A 20,923-nucleotide genomic window follows, 5' to 3' on the forward strand; every position below is an offset into this window, starting at 1 on the left:
GCAAAGGGGGGCGGGGAGAGCGGAGCGGCGGCCAATAGGGAGGGGGGAGGCGGGCGGCCCCGCCTCCCTGGCCGCCTCGCGAGCCGGTGGCGCAGTAGCCGCCGCCGCTGCGGGCCCGCCGCCATGTCCATCTTCACCCCCACCAACCAGATCCGCCTCACCAACGTGGCCGTGGTGCGGGCGCGGCGCGCCGGGAAGCGCTTCGAGATCGCCTGCTACCGCAACAAAGTCATGGGCTGGCGGAGCGGCGCGTGAGTCCCGCGGCCGGCGGGGCCCGGGCGGAGGGGGGCCGGGGGGGCGCTGAGGGAGGCCGGGCAGAGGGAGGCCGGAGTGGAGCCGGGGCCCGGGCCGGGCCAAGGGGACCTGTGGGGAGCCGGGGGCCGGGCCGGGCTGAAGGAGGCTGGGTGGGGGTGGGGGTGGGGGAGCCGGAGCTGGGCTCCCGTGGGGGCGCCAGGCTGAGGGGACCCAGCCGGGGAGCCGGAGAGGGGCAGACTCGGGTGTGGACGTGGCTGGGGAGCCGGGGGGAGCGGGCTGGCATGGGGACCCGGCTGCGGAGGCGCGGGAGGGCCGGGCCCCTGGAGGGGAGCTGGCTGCAGAGCCGTAGGGGAGCGCCGCAGGGCCGGCGAGGAGCCCGTGAGCAGTGGGGCAGCAGGCCTCTGGCCTGCCACGACCGCAGGAGTGACATTAGCGCAACAGAAGTTTCCAAACTCCACTAATTCAGGCCCCAACAGTAGGGCTTGTTCTTCCTCTCGCCAAAAACACGTGTAGTCTTAGGTTGCTAACTTCATGTACTTTCTAACTCTGCGCCCAATCTTTAGTGAGAAAGACATTGACGAAGTTTTGCAGACGCACACGGTGTTTGTCAATGTGTCAAAAGGTCAGGTTGCAAAGAAGGAAGATCTTGTTAAAGCATTTGGAACGGATGACCAAACGGAAATCTGTAAGGTGGTAAGTTTTGCATCCTTCGCAGTATAAAGTTATATACTTTATATAAAGAAGATTGGAGAAGACTTTTTTTTATGTGTTCCACACAAGTGTTGTGCAGACATTGTAGATGGGGTTGTTGCTAGAAAGTCTTCAGAGAATGCAGCACTGATATAGGCAATAGGGTTGTTTATCTGGTGAGAGGCAAGCAGAAAAGAGTGCTATCTGTTTGATACAGTATGAAGTTTTATATAAACATCTGCTTGGAAAGAGTTCTGAATATTCTGTATAGTGTATAGCACTGATCTCAACAGACATGCAAAAAAAGATTTACTGGCCCTGAAAAATTTATCATCTAAGATATGCTATTAAAGATAGAAAGAATGGAAGATGATTGCTTACTTCGGACAGCCAAATTAAATGTTAAGGAAAAATCTTAGTATAATTCAAATTGTGCTCTTGTTGTGAGTGACGATACTTTGAATAATGCTGAATTTTTTCCTGAAATCTTACCAGTGTTGTTTATCATAAAGATGTATGTTACTAATGTGGTTATTCTTTTTCTGTACTTCATGTTTAACCAAACCTTTCAAGGCCTTGGTAGATTTAATAGTTTTTTACTCTTTAGTCAAATCTGTGACATTTATTAACTGGAGTCTTTACTTTTAACTGAACAGATTTTATCAAAAGGAGAGTTGCAGGTATCGGACAAAGAACGACACACTCAGCTGGAGCAGATGTTTAGAGACATTGCAACTATTGTTGCTGACAAATGTGTGAATCCTGAAACAAAGAGACCATATACAGTAATCCTTATAGAAAGAGCCATGAAGGATATTCACTACTCTGTCAAACCAAACAAGAGCACAAAACAGCAGGTTAGTTTTCTCTTAAAATCAGCTTGCACTCAAAGTGTTATTTTCAAATGTAATTTCTTCGTTCACATTCACATAGGGATCAAAAGAACTGTGGTCTAAAGTCCACAGAATGATTAGTCAGCTGGCTGACGGATAAATGCTAGAAACAAGCAGCTTGTGAAACTCACGTAGTTTGCTCTCGAACTATTTAGAGAGAAAAGAAAAAAAGAAACTAATTATAGCAGTAATAGTGTTATGTCTGAAATAAAAGTAATTGGTTTATGATTCATTTCATTTGGGGTCTTAAATCAGGCTTTGCAAGTGAGCCACATGGGTTTTTATTGTTCTGCAGTATAACTACTATGTAAGATTATTTCAGGCCCTTTTTTTAGTATTTTAAGTGATCACCACCACCAAGAACTCCACCTTTTCATGTTTTTCTGTCAAAATAGCATAATATCAAACTCCAGCAGAATTTCAGTGAACAGTACTGGAAAATGTGTCTGGAGCTGATACAGAGGATTTGAGATTTTGATTACTGTGGTTTTGGCAGAGCTCAGAGGGTTGTGAACAATGGCACCATGTCTAGTTGAAGGCCAGTAGCTATCTGTATACCCCAGGTCCAATCCTGTTCAACGTGTGAATTGGTGACCTAGATGACGGGACAGAGTGCCTCCTCAGCAAGTTTGCTGATGACACAAAACTGGGGGGAGGGGTGATACACCAGAGGGCTGTGCTGCCATTCGGGGTACCTCAGTAGGCTGGAGAGATGGGCAGAGAGGAACCTCATGAAGTTGAGTAAAGGCAAGTGCAGGGTCCTGCACCTGGGGAGGAATAACCCCCATGTCCGAGTACAGGCTGGGGCCGACCTGCTGGAAAGCCGCTCTGCAGAGAAGGACCTGGGAGTCCTGGTGGACAACACATGGACCATGAGTCAGCAATGTGCCCTTGCGGCCAAGAAGGCGAAAGGTCTCCTGGGCTGCATCAGGAGAAGCATTGCCAGCAGGTCGAGGGAGGTGATCCTCCTCCTCTACTCTGGCCTGGTGAGGCTGCATCTGGAGTACTGTGTGCAGTTTTGGGCTCCCCAGCACAAGAGAGACATGGAGCTCCTGGAGTGAATGCAGCAAAGGGCTACTAAGATGCTTAAGGGCCTGGAGCATCTCTCCTATGAGGAAAGGCTGAGAGAGCTGGGCCTGTTCTGCCTGGAGAAGAGAAGGCTGAGGGGGGGATTTGGCCAATGTGTTTGAATATCTGAAGGGAGGATGTAAAGAGGATGTGTCCAGACTCTTTTCTGTGGTTCCCAGTGACAGGATGAAAGGCAACAGGCGCAAGCTGAAACACAGAAAGTTCTGCCTGAACATGAGGAAGAACTTCTTTACTGTGAGGTTGTCGAAAGAGGTTGTGGAGTCTTCTTCCTTGGAGGTAGTCGAAAGCTGAAAAGTGTAAAGGGTCCTGGGCAACTTCTTCTAGGTGACTCTGCTTGAGCAGGGGGGTTGGACTAGATGATCTCCAGATGTCCCTTCCAACCTCAACCGTTCTGTGATTCTGTTCTGTTATTCTGTTCTGGTGTTTTTTAAAAAAATTGATATATTTAATCCATTTATATGTTTAATATCTGTGTAGGCACTGGAAGTGATCCGACAGTTAAAGGAGACCATGCAAATTGAGCGTGCTCACATGAGGTTGCGATTCATTCTTCCACCAAAGGAGGGAAAGAAACTGAAAGAAAAGCTCAAGCCACTGATCAAAGTTATTGAGAATGAAGACTTCCATGAACAGTTAGAAATTGTAAGCCAAAAAGTAGTCCTGGGTTTCATACTCGATTTATACGTGTACGTTTTACTAGAAGAATATGGAGGACATTTAGATAAGCTGCGAGTTTAGCAGAGATTCTGAATCAGAGATGTAGTCTGTTGGTTTTAATTTCACAAAGTCCTAGTGAAAGCCTGAAAGCCTTTGTTGTATAAAGTTTGCTTGTTCAGGCTGAAGAGAAGTACGGGGTAATTTCTCTTACCAGTGATTCTCCTGTAACTGTTTTTCTCTAATTGGTGAGTTTCTTTGTACATACAGAGTCTTACTGTTATTTAAATTTTTTGGTGTGGCAGACCTGTATTTGACAATAGCTGATCAGTTTTTTTAAAAAAGTAGCCTATAGTAAAGCACGATTTGCTACTGAGCAAAAATCTTTTTGAGAACAGATCAGAATCTAGCAATTTAATTGTCAGAATTGTCATGTGCAGCATAGGTAAGTGGAACTGCAGAGCTTCTATGGAAAGGCATTGATACAAATTGCTTACCAACTGTGTGAAGATCTTCTTAGTAACTAAACAATATTTTGGTTTTTTTAATGAAAAATATGCTATACCTTGAAAAGGAGCTGATGAAAATCATATACTATTGCTTGACTGATTAAATGTAAAATATTTCAGGTGTGCCTTATTGACCCAGGCTGCTTCAGAGAGATTGATGAGCTGATCCGATGTGAGACAAAAGGGAAAGGAACGCTTGAAGTGCTCAGTCTGAAAGATGTGGAAGAAGGAGATGAAAAGCTTGAATAAAGAAAACCTTTCAGGAATAGTACTTCTTTAACAACATTGTATTAAGTGACTGGTATTAGCCACTCTGTTCTGTTAGGCCTTCATGTTTTTTCCAGTCTCTTGCTGCCAAATATTTTCTGACACTAATCATTTGGGATTTTTCCATGCAGTGTTCTTTGTATTGTTTTACACTTGCTTGGGTTTGCCTATAGGAATATTTTGTGTCAGAGCTGCACTAATGAGGATTGAGTTAAGACCTGACGTGGAGGTTACTGTAGCTTTGTTTTGCTTGTAAGGGTTGTGACTGAAGAGTGTTCAACTGATACAGTGCCAAGTTATTTTTGCTTTTAATTATCAGTGTTGAGTGGAAGATTTCATATGTCTCTGAGGGGTAGGTTTTGTATGTGAGGAGAGAAACCTTTAGAAAAGTGAGCTACATTTTCACTTTTAAACAAATGCGAAGTATGGATAGCGTCTAAACTCATTTCTTGGCAGCATGAAAAATGGCTCACTGGAGATTTAAAAAAAAATTGTTAACTTAGAGAAATAGTTCTCCAAATAACTTATTCGTGAAATATATTTAGCTACATTAATAAAAATGAATTATCATCTATTTATATATTATAGATAGAGAAAGAAAATGATTATTTTTGTTACGGTATAGGAGCCATCTCTGGCAGTGGTGATGCTTTTAGTAGGCTAACGGGATAGCCTGCATTTCTGAACTGTTCTCATTCAGGCAGTGAAATGAACCAAATCTTGAAAAGGTGATGGCCTCTGGCCATTGAGCTAGATGGGCTTTTGTTGGACCTTCATTCCCTGGTGGTAAATGTTTGTGTATGCCCCTTTTCTTTTTTAGTACAACTAAGAGTAATTCTGGCTGCTCTTCTTCATCCTGTGTGTTTTTGTGCTACTTTCTAATGTGCGCACAGAATTTCCAACAAGATCCTGAGGCGCAGTGCATAGTTCTTGATAGTTCTGTTAAAATTTATTAACTTCTATATTTCAAAGAAGAAGAGGAAAAAAAGAAAAAGAGATACTAAAAATACAAACCATCATTCAAAGCATATATCCTTGGGTGAGTTGAAGCTAAACCAGTAGGAACTAAAAGAGCCTTTAGTATTATGTACCTGTTTCAATGATGATTGTACACAGCAAATCAGGATTTGCTAGCTGGCCAACTACTAGATCTCTGTTTCAGATTAACATGTACTATTTGTTGTTTGCTGTTTAGAGCATGTGACCATGCCTGTTACATGACATTTAGGCAGAGCTCTAGTTTGTACTGTTGACATGACCTTTTCCTTTGTATCATTAACAGATGTTGTGAATTTTTTAGAACTTATGCAGGGAAATTTGAAGTCAAATGGAGAAAGAGATTTGACATGTCAATTGTAGAGCCTGTGTGACTAGATCCTTAGTCATTCTGCAAGGTTAGGTTAAATTTCTTCAGTAATATTTTGGAAGGACTTGCAACTACAGAGTCTGAGTTCACTGAAGGGCAGTGAAAGGAATATTTTCTGTTGCCTCCAAAATAAACTTCCATGATTTTTAAATGCTGCCTAGGAGAGTTTAGTAGCATAATTAGTGTATTTGCCATGCGGACACAGCCTGAATGTGGAGATCTGTACATGCATGGCTAGACTGATAAGATTCCTTGTGTGTACAAGCCCTTAACTGTCTGTCTTTCAAATGGCCGTCTCTTTACACATACTTTATGAAGCACTAAAGATAATGATGCTGATATTTAACTTGTCACTGACAATTAGTACTAACATATAATTCATAAATCTAAAAACGAGACACCAAGTAAGCCTCAGATGACATTGCATTGGTAACGTTTGATTTCACGATCCTATAATTTCTTTCTTTTCTAACTACAACAGCTAGAGCACAATGTGATGGCTGCATGTTAAAGGTCTTGAGTTACAGAAATTTAATCTAAACTAATTTTCTGAGTTTCATGCTAGGAAAGGTATTTCCTTATAAGGCCTTTTTCTAAGAATCAAATGTTGAAATGTTTCTCTTGTGGAGGGAGCTTGGTTTTATTTATAAACAAATACATGTACATGCTTGCATTTCTTGTCATGTTTGTAGTTCAGCAAAAAATATATGGTAAGCATCAGAATAAATCTCAATATTGTTAGTTACTGTGTTCATTTTCAACTCCTGCCCATTTCAATAGGAGCATAACTCCCTGCACAGTGTTCTCCTGACTAATTAACTGAAACTTCCAAAGGAGCATGTATAGGTTGTTATAGTCTCATCTTGGTGTTAGAAATGTATGACCAATTGAGAGGTGAATGCTCTTAGTGGGTTTGAATCATATATGTATACACACTTTTTTCCTTGAAATTTTCCTCACAACGTGAGGTAGACAATTATATTGGTCTTTTATATGTTGCTAATCTTTTTAATTGTAACCTTTCTTTTGATCATTAATTGTGAGGGGGGAAAAGTTCATTTTCTAGGGGATCTGTGAAAACATGTAAGTGACAGTAGCTTAATCTTTAACCCAGGAACTTAAATTACTTGAAGAATGAGCTCTATTTCATTACTTGCAAGCTTCTCTGAAAGGCTTTAAAGACAGTGGTTTTTGAGAAGTCAGTCTGGTAGTTCCCTTGAATTTGAGACAGATGAAAGGCTTTAAAGAGGAGAAAAAGTGGTCATATAATCATATGGATTTCACGAGAGTGGATGACAGGACCTGGAGGTAGGAGGAGAACAAGTGCAACGTACGATTAACTGGTAATTACTCATCTTTCTTAATCTGATGGCCACCCCTAAACCAAACTGTTAGGAGTCCTGACCCAGTCCTTCTACAACTGTGAGATGGTGCTACAGTGACCTATCACTTTGTCCTTTGGATGTTTCTTAGTGAGGCTTGGATGGGTCCAGCTGCTGGGCTGGTTTAATTCTTTCCCCAAAAGAATATGTCGTAACCATGGTGATGGGAAATATTGTTGGCACCTCAGTTGGCAGCACAGCATTTGACTACCTCAAAGAGCTTAGCAATCACAAATAACTCCTGCAGGAGCTCCCTAGAGCCACTGAGCAGGCACAATGATAGCAGCTGAGCTTCAAGGTAAATAAACGTAAGATATTGCATCTAGGGAAAAATAATTGAAAATGCAAGATACCTTAGAAGAGAATCTGTCTGATGCGTGTTTGCATTTGGAGGTTCAACCCCTTCCATCTAGGACAAAAGAAGTGGTCCCACCCTCAGGCAGTGCAGGTTGTTTGGGGTAGAGACTGTTGTTCGCCTGTGCCCTGAGCCCTGCATTTTGTGGCCACGTATCCAAAGCGCTCCTGTCACCTATAGAAACAGGTGAGCTACCAGCGGAGATGGCCCAGCAGTCAGTATGGGAGGTCGTAGGAGCCAGGATGTGGTGGCTGGAGGGGACCCGTGGTGCCATGCGTGGTGAGAGAGCTCCGGGAACCAGGGTTCCACGCAGGTGCTGGAGGTGGCCGGGCTCCGTCTGATGTCACAAAGCGGCGGTGGCATCGTCTCCCAGGGACAGAAGGGCTGTGGCAGCTTCCGTGCACGCACTGATGCTTGAGGGCCGAGGCAGGACCCCTGCCACCATGCAGGACCAGAAGACAGACATCAACCAGCAGATCCAGGAGCTGCGCACCATCATCTCCTTACAAGGTGACACTCCCTCGGCTTCAGTGGGATGCCCCGATGTGAGGGGCCTGTGGGACACCTTTGGGGATGTTGAGAAGCAGGCTGGGGCTGAGGCTGGGGCTCAGGGACTGCAGTGGGGTCGGGATAAAGGTCTCCAGGAAGGGGGTAAAAGCTAACAAGTGACAGTCCCCAGCAAAATGCAGCAGGCATCGGGGTTGGGGTCTGGTCTGGTTGCCTTGCTGTTCGGGAGATGGTGATCCCCTGGAGGAAGGGCATGCCGGGGCCCCTAGAGAGGCTGCTGGGAGTGCTCAGCTGGGAGCAGTCTCTGGAGCAGAGCTGTGTTAGGGTCACCTGCAAGCGCCAAACAAGCGCATGGGCTGTGCATGCACAGCACTGCCTAGGTAGCAGGAGGCAGGATTCGGTCCAACGTCACGTGTTGCCAGGCTTTCTGCTGCTGGCTGAACCTCTGGGGGAGAGAAGGGACCCGGCTTGTGCAAAACAGGGAAGCAGCAGCAGGGGAGGATGGGTTACGCTGTGCCTGGCTAAGTCAAAGGATGGGGACAGCACATCACTCTGCACGGCACCAACAGCCCTTTAATGTCCTTCAGAGCAAGGGAAGAAGCTTTTTGTGCAGTCAGCAGAGGAGAAGCTCAGTGAGAACAGAGACCTGCTACCCTGCCTGCGTGGGACTGTGCGGGATGACATCTGTGCCCTAGGCATTGCTGAGAAGGTATCTGTGCCCATGGGCCCTTCTGTGCCCTGTCCCAGCAGCCCGTGCCCTGTCCCAGGCAGTACATGACCCTGCCTGTGGCCATCTAGAACCAGCTTCTCTGCTGGGTCCATTTCATTGCTATCTTCGTGTCCCGCTGGGCACCGCCCGTGTCCTCCTGTCACCAGGGATGGTTCCTGCAGCACAGTGTCCTCAGAGGCATGGGCACAGGGCTGTCCCAGGGTGGTTCAGCAGCTCTTGGTGTTGGCTTGCAGGGTCCCAAGCTGTGCTGTCCCAAACCAAGCTGCTTTGACTGTGCCCTGCCCTTGCTGCCACGGGCAGAGCTGAGCTGAGGGAAGATCCCTGCAGCTAGCCAGGTCCTGTCCGAGGGGCAGCCAGGAATGGGACACTGGAAGGGGGCAGGTCTCACTCTCTGGCAGCCCCACAGTGGCACTGAGAGCAGCTCCAGAGTGCAGGTGCTCCGGGGCACTCTTCCCCAGGAGTGAATAATTCCTGTGTCAGGACAGCAGCACCAGGCAGTAACAGGTTGTGATAGAGATAGTTCCTGTGCTGGCACTGACATTCCCTTTCCTGCCCACAGCAGGACCAGGTCATCATCTCTGAAGCTTGCAGAGCACAGAAGCACTTGGGCATCGTTTTGGCCAGAGGCACAGCAGAGGTAATGAGCCAGCACTGCTTGGCTCTGGCTGTTCAGAGGGTACTGGGGCTAGAGGAACGGTCAGAAGAATAAGTCCACAGGAAAGGGACCTTGCAGGATATCCCTTTGTGCCAGCAGTCCTTCAGAAATGGTGCTTTGAGACATGGGGTGTTCATGTGCAGTTCTACAGGATGGGCACCAGACAGAAATGCTCATTCACATGTCAGTGAATATTCTCCTTTTGCTCCACAGGCAGATCCTTTGTCCCAGCAGACTCAACAGACCTCCTGGCTGTCCTAACACGGGGTATCCCCGGGACCACACACAAGTGCAGGGCTGTCTCTACCATTCACCTCCTGGCCCAAAGTTATGGCCTGGCTGTAAATCCACGGGAGCTACAGGCAGCCCTGCGGCTGTGGGGCAGGCCCAGAGGAGCTCCCTTTGCTCAAGGGCCTCTTGCAGGAACAGAGCTGTGCCACCACTCTCTGCCAGCATCCATGCTTGGGGCACTGACGGATTTTGTTGACGTTCACTCCCAGGTCTGCGTTCTGCATGGTCTCTCAGCCAGATTCACAACTGCTATAAACAGACATCAGTACCAACCTCTGCCTTACCCCAGCCAGCTTCTGAGCAAGGCTCTCCCGGACGAGGCCGTGCCAGAAGTGTCTGCCTGCTCACCCTGGTGTCCAGAGCAAACACCCCAGAGTCCCTGGCTTAGCTTTGGGGAGAATTTTGGCTGAGCAGAACCCCAGAGCCTGGCCTAGTCCAGCAGGTGCCTAGTGAGCCTTCCCTGCAGCCCTGTGAGCTCTCACATGTGCTTTCAGATGGCCCGGGAGAAGCTCCAGAATGACATCTTTGACCGGGTGAACGTGTGCAACATGCTGCTGTATGAGTTGAGGCAACGGGACAGAGCCCTGGACGAGCTGCAGAGGCAGCTGCAGCATCTGATGGAGGCAGAAACTGGTGACCAACAGCACCAGGCCCAGATGCAGGTACACGTGGTCTGCTCCCAAGGCAGGAGCCACAGCCTCCAATGGTCACATGGAGGTTTTAATCCAGCATCCATCTCGGCTCTCCCAAGAGAGCCAGGCAGCTGCTGGGCTCGGCAGTCTGGGTCCCCGGGGTACCCCCGACTGGAGCCGTCTCTGCTGCAGGTGATTCGCCAGCTGGAGAATAACACTGAGAAAACACTTATGAAAGTCCGCACTGGCCAGAAGGTCACCACACTGTACCTGGCGGTGAGGGACATCCTGAGGAAGGTGAGCTCTCCTTTGCCATCCCATCACCCCATCATGTGAGCTCACATTAGAGTTCCCTGTGTAAGGCAGACGCAGAGCTGTGTGCGTGCACAGCTGGGCATGCCGAGAGGGCCAAAAGCTCCCGGCTGGGAAAACACATGCAGGGGTGCTGAAGGCATTGCTGAGAGCCCCGTGTCCTGCTGAGGGGACTGCTACAGAGCCAGTGCTGGCGCCTGACCTCAGCACAGGGCTGGAGGTGCCCTGCAGCACGGGGGCCTGGCCAGGCTCTGCTTCAACCCATCCTGTGGAGATTTGCTCCCCTGGGACCCAGATGCTTGCCTGTGGGTGCTGGTATGTCCCAGCTGCACCCTGGCAGCTTCTTTACTTCCTCCTGAGTAAGACTCTGGAATGCCACTTCCCAGCCCTGCCCCTGGCTCCAACGGGGATGGACCGGTACGTGGGGTGAGAAGGGAGCCGGGGCTGCTTGCCCTCTGTCTGGATGGCCTGGATCTGGGAGCACCATGCAGGGCAGGGCACATCTGTGCACAGTGCAGAGGCATTGCGTAGACTGGGCCGGGGACAGACGGGCAGGTGGGTAGGGTTCCCCTGGCCTCCACATCCCCCTCTCTCCTGCGCCAAGGAAATGATGATGCCTGACAGACTGTGTGTCCTAGGAGCTGGCCCACCTGCCTGTGCAGCTGGATGTCCTGAATGGGATGGTCGAGGTGTGCCAGGGGGAGCTGAAAGGCATGGAGCTCATGGCCTTCGATGCCTTCAAAGCCACTGATGCAGCCAAGGTGAGGACCTGGCCTAGGGCACCTTGGGACCCTCTTTCAGTGACCAGAGCCCACAGTGACCCAGCATGGACTGCATTAGGTTCCCAGGCCAGTGAGTCTTCCTGCAATAAAGAGCAGAAGAGACCGAGCTGGACTTGCCCATGGTATCCAGATGCCTTTGTAGCTCCTCCTGTGTCTTGCTCTTGGATCAGGCTCCCTTGGGGCAGCAGCCTAGTAGAAGCACCAGCTGTGAGAAAAGCCAGCCTCTTCCATCCTTCCAGCCCTCTTTGCCCCCCTGCAGTCTCCTACACAGTTTGTTTTGACACTTACTGTCCCAGACGTGGCTGCACTTCAGCATGTGGTTCAGCTGGCTCACAAAGGTCCCTTCTAGCTTTGACAGTCATTTCTCCTTTCTCTGTTGTTCCAATACGCTCCAGGGGGACCTGGCCAACCTGGAAACTCAGTTCCTTATGGAGAGAAACCTCAGGGACCGTTCCCTGGCTGCCCAAAAGGAGCGAATCGACAGAATCCGCTTCAAGGATGCAAGTGAAAGGCACAGAAGAGCGGTGAGCTGGTGTGGACCCTGGGCAGGCGGGGACGTGGGGCTCTGAGGCTCTGCTTGGCTGGGGGATGAGCCCTGTGCCTGGCACCCTCACAGGTGCCAGGATCGAGCCTCTTTCTGAGCTGGGGATCGTCACATTGCTGAAAGCCCCCATGGGTGAGGAGGCTGCAGGGCCAGGGAGACGGGGGGCTACAGGGCCAGCTTCCCCAGGATCCTAACAGCTCAAGGGGTCTCACTGAATGTCCTTGCAGCAAGCCAAGGGTGAACTTGCTGTGGACTTCGCACCCCTGATGTCCCAGGAGTCGCTGCTGGGTGAGTGCCTTGAGGGGTGCACAAGGGGATGGGACATGAGGCCTGTCACCACAGCCCCAAGGGCAATGCTCGCCATCCCCCAGGCTGTGTGGGGCGGTGCTCGGGTTTGCCAGCTTGGAGGGTGGCTGCCTGGCTCTGTGGGATTTCTTTCTCTCTGGAGGTGTGGGATTTTCCCAAGGCCACAGGCAATGGGCCCCATGATGTTGTCCTGCATTCAGCAGTGGCATTTGTAAGACACCTCCTGAGGTTCAAGGGCAGGGTCTGCCCCACGGCCTGCCCCAGGAAGGCAGGTAGGACCTGCCATTCACCTCTGCATTGGAAGGCAGTCCGAGGTCGCGGGGACCTGTGCAGCAGCATGCCTTCTCAGTGCCACGGCTGGGAGACTCAGCCCCTCCTGTGAGTTCTCCCCCTTCTTGCTCCAGCTGGGGCAGCTGCCACTGCCCCCAGGATGCTCTGGTGCAGGTGTGGTCCCTTCTGTCACACTTCTCTGCTGCTCCATCCCCATGTCTCGCAACCACCAGGCCCGTCTGGCACAGGTGTCCTTCCCTGCTGTGTCCTCCTCGCATCCAGGTGCCAAACTGGAGGCTACCAAATCCCGAATCGAACATCAGGCCCGGGTGACATCGGAGGTGGAGAAGGTCAAGTCTGCGGTGCAGTGCTCCCGTCTCTGGGTAATATAAAAGCTGTCTCTGGTAAAAGCTGCTCAAGCTGAGGGGAGAGTGCTGGGAGCTCCAGGCCAAGCTCTTGTCCCTGGGAGCTGAGATGTCTCTGCTTGTATTTCATTTTATCTAAGGGGATCTCTGTTGTCCTTTGCCCTCTGAGTCCTGCAGAGCTGTTGTCCTTGTGCTGACAGAGACAGAGCTGCTTTCCTCTGTGCTCTGAACCTGCAGCAAGCTGCAGTGAAAGAAGTGTCCCTGAGGCCATGGCCTGGGGAGGAAAACCTGCACTTATTCCATGTACCGAGGCCTGGGGCACCGTGGTCTGATTCCTCTTGCTCTCCTGTTATGGCCAGGACATTGCTGGGAGGCTTCTGGCTCAGCAGAAGTCCACGGTAGACCTGCAGCAGCATATCAAGGAGTGTGAAGAGAAGAAGAAGCTATTGAAAGACAAGTTGAAGGAGCTGGAGCTGAAACAGGCTGAGCTGAAGTTTCACCAGCCCCCAAGTGAAATCAGGTACTGTTGGCCTTGGGACAGTGCTGGCCAGAGCACCAGGAGCCTTTTTTTAAGCAGGGCACTCCCCCCAGCTCCCGAGCATGCACTGGTCCCAGTAGAGTATCCAAAAGTCATTCTGTGGCTGTGGAGACATGCGACAATGAGGCATGCCCAAGATCCTTGTGTCTGCAGGGCCAGGGGATGGGCAGTAGCAGGACCTGAAGCCGTGCAGTGGAAGCTGCCTCTCCAGACCCAGCCTGGCCCCTTGCACAGCACCTTGGGCAAGGTGTTATTAATTGGAGTTTTCCGGTCTCTGCCCCAACAGGGCTGTGCTGCAAGATGTGTCCTGCTCCCTGCCTGGGCAGAGAAGCAATACCAGCAGATCTTAACTGGGCTGTAGGCAGTATATCTCTCTGCTCTGTGGAAGGGGGCACCTGGGCATCTTCTGCAATATTTTAGCTGTCTCTGTACGCATGTTCATTTGTATAGACATATGTTGGTGAATCTGGTTAGCTCTAGGAAGCTTGAGGAAGAGCTGAAGATCTGTCTGCAGCAGGAAGAGGCCCGTCTTGAACAGATGCAAGCCCAGATGCTGAAGAACCAGGAGCTCCTGCTAATGTTTGAAAATGGCATTGATAACCTCTTCATTCGCCTGTATGGCATCACTGTGCCTGACCAGGTACCCACCTTGTGCCAAGAAAGCTGGGAGATGCCTGCAGGGTGACAGGAGCAGGGATGTTGCCCAGCAGGTCTGCCTGGAGGTGTGACAGGATGAGGGAATGCAAATCACACTGACGTGTAGGTCTCTCTCATCAAAACCCCTCCTGGAACTACAGCTGGTGCTCAGGGGGAGGCTGGTGAGAAGGCCCTGGGTAGCAGGCAGGTATGAATGGGACGGGAGAAGGGCAGCCCAAGCCTCCCCGTGGGGATTGACCCTGAACAGGATCAGCCATACAGGAGATGGTGTTGGGCACCCAGGTCCCATCACTGTGGCACTTCATTGGGGAAATGGTTCAGACGTCACTGTTCACGCAGTGCAAACAGCCTCTAAACCATCCGAGCCTGATGGTGTCCAGTGCTCACCACAGCAATGTGTGGGTCTGGAGCTTTGATGTGGTACAAGCAGCCCTCAGATTGGATTGACTGTGTGCTCAAATTGTGGCCTCAGTCTTGTGCCCCCAGCCTCTGGGCAGAGAAGGCAAGCAGTGTGAAACCTCCTCTGAGTCAGTAGCATGAGGGCAATTGGTCAGGCTGGTGACATCCTGCATCATTACAATGATGTTCTGCCCTGGAGATGTGGAGGAGGCACCTCATCCCTCTCCTCCTGTGTCTGGCCCTCCAGCTGCAGGTCTGTGTGGCCCTCACTGCACCATGCATGTCTGCTGTGGCTTGCTGGGCTCTTTCCAGTCAGGATGACTAAAAGAAGGGTCTCCAAGTGGGCTGCAGAGATGCCCTGGAGAGGGGGGGCCAGAGCCATTGATGTGGGAGATAAGAGAGGACCAGGGCTGGGAAGGAAGGGGCTGATTTCTATTCCTGCTTGGAAAAGGGATGCTGGAGCTGGTGCCTGGCGTGCAGGGCAGGCTGTAGAGCAGGAATGGTGCTGAACCTGCAGGGAAAACAGGCAGCAAACAGGAGCATGGGCTGGGGGTGCATGGGCAGCCAGGAGACCCGCCCCCCCCCCACACACACACCCCCGATTCTCCCCAGCACACTGCTCTTGCTGCCAGCCCCCCCATTCTCTGCTCCCACCCCGGCTGGTGCAGGACCTGTGGTGCAGCACTACGTGCAGTGCAGTGACGCTTAGGTGCAGGAACAATGTGGCCAGAGTCACCCAGAGCACTGTATGGGTCATTTACCCCACTGTGATTATTCTTATCCCTCTGTTTGACTCCAGGATGTTTCTGTTGAGGCCAAGGACAGAGATGAGAAGCTGCAGCACTGTGAGAAGAAGCTGCTGTACTTGGCACAGCTTGTGACCAACCTGCCTGCCCAGTACAGCCTGGATGAGGACAACGAGGTACGCGCAGGGCTCTGACTGTGCTGCCCATCTGCTCGGACCCACGTGGGGCTTTCTCTGCGGGTGGTCCATCCCAAGCTGTCCTCCCTGCTAGGAGGATGCAGATTGCCCTGGGGAAGCTCTGTGGAAGGGCTTGGCTGAAGGCAGCCCTGGGCCCTGTGAGATGTCCTCTTCCAGGACAAAACCAAGGTGGGGCACCCCTCGACTTCTAACACCCAACTCCATTCAGCGCATGACTCAGAGTGTCTTTTACAGACTTTTGTGAAGGTCAGGAATTTTCTGGAGCAAACTACCAAGGATGAGCCGCAGAACCTGAAGATTTCTCTGGAGGATGAAGGCGGTGGTGTTCAAGGTAGGAGGGTATTGTGGGGAGGGGTGGGCACAGAAGGGGATGTCCCACAGTGACTGCCACAGCGCTTGCCCTCTGGGACTTCCGAGCAGCCTCACCTGCCTCCCAGGATCCCTGCAGATCTGGACCTGTGAACTGCCCAGGATGAGGCCTGGACTGACACTGGCTGTCTCTGAGGCCCAAGTGTGGGTGGTGTTCCTAGGTGGGGAGCTGGGAGAACGGAGGCTCAGTGGGTGCTGAATAGCAGCAGTAATGGGGACAGATCCTGTGAAGGAAGGAGGGAGAACAGTGCATATTCATCAGCCTGACCAGACCAGGCCTTCTTAGCCTCAGCTGAAGTGTCCTAAATGCTCACATTCGTTCTTCAGACCCTCAGGCAGCTAAGGTCTTTAAAAGCACCTGGTTGTAAAGAACAACTAATGCTCCTTCTATATCCTCCTCATGTTGGGGTCTCTTGGAGGAGACTTTGAGTTTTCTTCAATATACTTTTTTTTTTTTTTGATGAAACCTTGTGACTCTGGACCCAGAGCTTTTGGGGAAACCCCAGCAGTTAGAGAGCCAGGTCACAGAGGTAGCAATAGTGTTGTCAGGCTTTGGCAAGTCAGTATGAGATGCTGCAATGGAAAATCCAGGTAGCAGTGTGTGTGCTGGAGGGCTAGGCATGAGGGGCTTCTCCACAGTCCTGCAGGGATGCCACCAGCCCTCAAGCCTGTGCAGGCACAGAAGATGTGGCCCAGCAGCTTGTCCACAGCAAGTGCCTCTCTGCTCTCTTTTTCAGATGCCTTTGATTTTGCTGAAAAAGACCATGGCCATGTTCTCACCCGGGAAGAAATCAAGAAGCAGGGGCTGCGCTTCATTGAAAGCAAGATGAAAAGTGGCAAGAAGAAGCAGCAGTCATTCCCCAAAAGCTTTTGACACCCCAGCCAACCCACTGTTTTTTTTCCCCCAGAGACAATAGAGCAGATCTCTTTCTATTCCAAGCCCATGCAGAAAACTGGAGGGGGTTGGGGCAGTGGGAGCTTGGGTGGGGGTCCCAGGATCACATCTACAGCCTGAGATGCAAGGCAGCAACACAAAGACAGGAGAAAGGGAGAGTCAGGGCTTTCATACCCTGCACACCAATGTTTGAGGGCCAGCTAACACTCCTTGAATGTAAGGGGTGTTTGATTCAAGGTCGATCTGTCTTGTTTCTGGTGAAATGGGGCTATAGCTGCAGTGACAAATCCTCTCACATCATAGCTGGACCCTTCCTGCCTCTTCCCTCCCTGCACATGCATGGTCCAACTCATACAACACTAAACTCAGAACAAGCTTTAGGCATTAGCTTTAGGCTGCAGACGAAGGCCTGAAGGTTATGTCCAGCCCAGATCACTCAGCATGACCTAAGAAAGCAGAAGATGCCACATCCAAGCCCGCAGCTCAGGGATTTGGGTTCCCAGCCCTGCTGGTGGGTCACTGATACTCAGCTTTCCCAGGCCTTGGCTGGAGTGGCACACACGTACCTGCTCTGAGGGCCCTCTGGCCTGTCTGGCTCATAAAACAGTGCTGCAAATAGATGGTGCTGTTTCCCCAGACACAGACAACCCCGAGAACCTTCTGGCAGGGACACCACAGTCCTTGGTGGCGACTCAGGAGAATCACCTCATCCCTGCGCACAGGGGGACATCAGAAGCAGACCAGGGTTTCACTTTAATTTCTACCTGGTCCCTGTGCCTCATGCTGACATCACTTGTGACATCATAGGGAAAGGAAGGGACAGAACTGCTGTGTTTGCCAAGCCTCCAGGGGCCTCGCAGGTCACATCAGATGTGTTTCATAAGGCTACAGGTTTGACTATATTGTAAAAAATATAAAGCAACTTGCATCTTTTAATGGAAGCTCTAGAAATAATGTAATGTATCAGAGAACACATCTTAATGGAGCATCTCAAAATGAATATCCATATAACCACACTCTTCTGAAATTAAATATCACACGATCAGCGCATCACTCCACATCGTGTACCTGTCCTGTTCGCATATACCCACCACAAACAGAGCATGCAGTCTGGGGGTCTGGACCGAGGTGTTCTCTGCCGCGAGATGCTGCCGCAACGTGGTAGTAGAAATCTGAAAATACACACGAGATGAGTTGGTACGAGCACCGGAGGAGGTGGCTGTCCATCCCAGGCTCAGAGGCTGGGTGCCTGCTTCTGCAGCAGTCGGCCGTTCCAGAGGAGAACCAGGTATCCTACCGACTGTGCCCAAAGGAAAGAGGGGGGGGTGGCCCTGAGCGCTGCTTCTCTGCAGTGCCACAACATTGCCTCGGTGACGGTCAGGATGCTCAGCTCTATCGCCCTACGAACAGTGTCATCTGCAATGACAGACTCCTGGAGATATCACTGTCTCCTGGCAGTTGCATTAACAACTGTGAGGTGGTACAAAATACTGCATGTAAGGGATGTAAAATGGAGCATTACTGGAGGAAATCCAGTGCAAAAGAAGGAGAGAGCGACCTTGTGAGAACAGCCATCCTGCCAGTGATCTGTTTCTGGCACTTCTTTTATGCTGGCCACACAAACAGGTTTTATTATAAAACAAGAGGCTTCCAGCTGGTTTAAAAAAAAAAAAGAAAGAAAGAAAAAAAAAGAAAAACACACAGACAGTGCAAACAGAGCTTCTTGGTCTCTTTGGGTACAATTTGAATTCCATTTTGCCCTGTAAAGCTGCACTCTTCCCATTAAAACAAGAGAGCTCCTACATGCTTAATCATGTCTCAGTCAGTTCCTGTTGACCTCAGGGACCAACTCACAGTGCTGAACAAATCTCAGGCAAACACTAACATCTTTCAGAAGCTATTAGAGAGCATTTAGACATCTCCCCTCTCTCTCATGAAATTGTTATAGATCCTGAACACTTTTCTCTTCAAACAAAATCTCCTCTTCATTTAAATCTAAAGGCCAAGAGGAAACTATCTCAGACTCCTAGAATCATGGTTTCCAAGTCTTCCACCAAAAAGGTCTGTACCTTGGAAGCAGTCAGGAGAAAAATTAAGCCAATGCGAGAGCTGCACAAAACCCTGCTCCACGCTGGCCATCCATCAAGAAAACATGAGCCACTGTAACATGCCCCAACAACCCTTCAGACTCAAAACAGACATTGTGCTCAAGGGGAACAGCTCACTCCCAGAAATAAGAGAACTCAGCATCACCCTTATCTACCTCCCCAGGTCTCACCTGTGCAGATGCTCATTCTGCTTTCCTCTGCCCTTGGTCTCCACATTGACCCGAGTGATGGGGGGATCTTACGCTGAAAAAAGAGGAAGTCTTTTCTTTTTTTCCCCCCGACTTCCTTCTCCTCCACATCGCTCAGAGGAATGGGAGGCAGCTTCTTTTGGCAAAATGGGAACTGGCCGGGAAGGCTCCCTGTAAGTAGGAAACAAGAAAATTCTTTAGAACAGCCTCTTTTGTGACACCTCAACCAACAATGACATGCAGATCTGCTCAAACCCGTGATAAAGCTGTCTGAGCTGTCACCTGATTCCCTTGTTTTTCATGAGGTCTTAGGCCCCTTCTCACACTGGATCTCATCCAACTCTTCCTTTCTACAGGGGCAACACTGTTCCCTGGGATACTCACTTCCTCTGCTTTATCTCCTCCATACTCTGAAAAGGGGGGCTTGCTGGGAGGAGGTGCTGACCTGGCAAGGTCTTTTCTGGGGGAAGAACTTTACACGAGGGCAGCAGTTTCAAGACCTCTATACTGCTCTGGTATATACCAGTTTGCTCTTTTGGCACCTTCAGCCTAAATACAAAAATTTTCTTAACTATGCACTACTTTGTGAGTAGTTAAGAAAATTAAGTTGGAATTTCCAGTTTTCAAAACAAAACAAACTTTTGGCACAGATTAGGAGCCTTCTTTTCATCCTCTCTAAGGTCAGTTTTTCCAATCAATTAAAAGCACATTGGTTCCATGAGACATGCCAACCCCTTGATTGCCCACAGCTCCAGGCAGAATGAGCTATTCAGAGAGCCAAGAGATTTTCCTAAAGTGTAACTCCTGTCTGCAAAAACAAATATGTGCTGGGGAACAGAATCCAGGGGGAAAGTGCCCTTCAGCAATACCAGCTGAAGTTTGGAGCACTGAATTGTCCTGAGATCTTCCACGGTGACTCATTTGAGAGTTACTGTAATGCCCTTTCACTAGAGGGATGTGGCTTTGTCTTCTCAATACCCTCCCATTAGACAGTTAAAAGCATCCACAAAATCCTCTGACTGTCTTTCTTTATCTGTCTCTTCCTAAGATTGTACAAACCCTGCTCTCTCTGCCTTTCCTTGTATGCAAAGGGGTCCAATTCCCTAGTTATTGTGGGGACCATCCTCTCTTCTTCCTCCACCACCTTCTCCTGGGCGGCTTTTAGGAATTCAGGAACCCATTCTGCATTTGTATTTCTTCGTGCCAGCTCATGTGCATACCTGGGAACAGGATGACAACAACAGTTTGAAGAAAGAGCACTACATTCCCTTTTCAGCTTGCATTGACCTGATCTGGTCACCGACATCTTCAGGGAAGCCCAGAGTTTTCCAGAACAGACTATGCGTTGTCTTTGAGGACTCTGATGGGAAACTCAGAGACACAATCAAGAACAGTAGGGCCTGGAGGGGTGGAAGGGTCTCCAGTCTGCTCCAGTGCCTCCCTGTCCCTGTTGTGAGAAAGTGTACTCTAACACAAGTCCTCCTTGCTGCAGTTTCTAGTCCTGCCCATGTTCATGGAGAGCAGGCTAGCTTCCTGTCCTACAAACTGCTGAGATCATTCTGAAGTCTAAGCTCATCTGCCAGCTCCCTTGCAAATTATCCCACCTCAGTCTCAGTGTATTTGTCAACAGTAAGCCTTTGTCACCTCCGTCATTGCTGGAACAGGTTAGTAGCACTGAACCCAGGGCAGAACTCTGCAGAAGTCCTCTTGACTCAGGCTTCTAGTTTTCCAAGAAATCTCTTTTCCTCCACCACTTGGACCCAAGAAACAGGTCATTTTGGATACCATTTATACACTTGAGTCTCCTAAAAGACATGGAAGTGTCACAGGCATATGATTTGTAGGGATATGGTCTTTGTTCCACCCTCTAAGAGATGGTTTGCTTTTAAAAATCAACACAAACACTAGACTCTTTCTGATACATAACTATTTTTGAAATCTTACCCAAAAGAAAGAGAATATTCAGGAGAAG

The 20,923-nt window shown here is 49.8% G+C and overlaps 2 protein-coding genes across 2 annotated transcripts; both read left to right on the plus strand.

Moving 5' to 3' along the window:
* Positions 1–29: 29 nt before the first annotated feature.
* On the plus strand, positions 30–6,464 carry SBDS (SBDS ribosome maturation factor). The gene is made up of 5 exons (XM_026107267.2): positions 30–251; positions 819–948; positions 1,602–1,802; positions 3,405–3,569; positions 4,211–6,464. The coding sequence occupies exons 1-5, from the start codon at positions 124–126 to the stop codon at positions 4,337–4,339; spliced, it is 753 nt and encodes a 250-aa protein (XP_025963052.1). The 5' UTR covers positions 30–123; the 3' UTR covers positions 4,340–6,464.
* A 135-nt stretch (positions 6,465–6,599) lies between these two features.
* CCDC183 (coiled-coil domain containing 183) lies at positions 6,600–16,711 on the plus strand. Its single transcript, XM_064523461.1, has 14 exons — positions 6,600–7,970; positions 8,555–8,676; positions 9,257–9,334; positions 10,150–10,305; positions 10,468–10,572; positions 11,226–11,348; positions 11,765–11,893; positions 12,141–12,201; positions 12,772–12,872; positions 13,214–13,374; positions 13,867–14,032; positions 15,248–15,370; positions 15,626–15,722; positions 16,498–16,711. Exons 1-14 carry the CDS (start codon positions 7,871–7,873, stop codon positions 16,632–16,634), a joined length of 1,659 nt encoding a protein of 552 aa, XP_064379531.1. The 5' UTR covers positions 6,600–7,870; the 3' UTR covers positions 16,635–16,711.
* The last annotated feature ends 4,212 nt before the right edge of the window (positions 16,712–20,923 follow it).

This window comes from Dromaius novaehollandiae, chromosome 19, assembly GCF_036370855.1.
Source record: "Dromaius novaehollandiae isolate bDroNov1 chromosome 19, bDroNov1.hap1, whole genome shotgun sequence".
NCBI lineage: Eukaryota > Metazoa > Chordata > Aves > Casuariiformes > Dromaiidae > Dromaius > Dromaius novaehollandiae.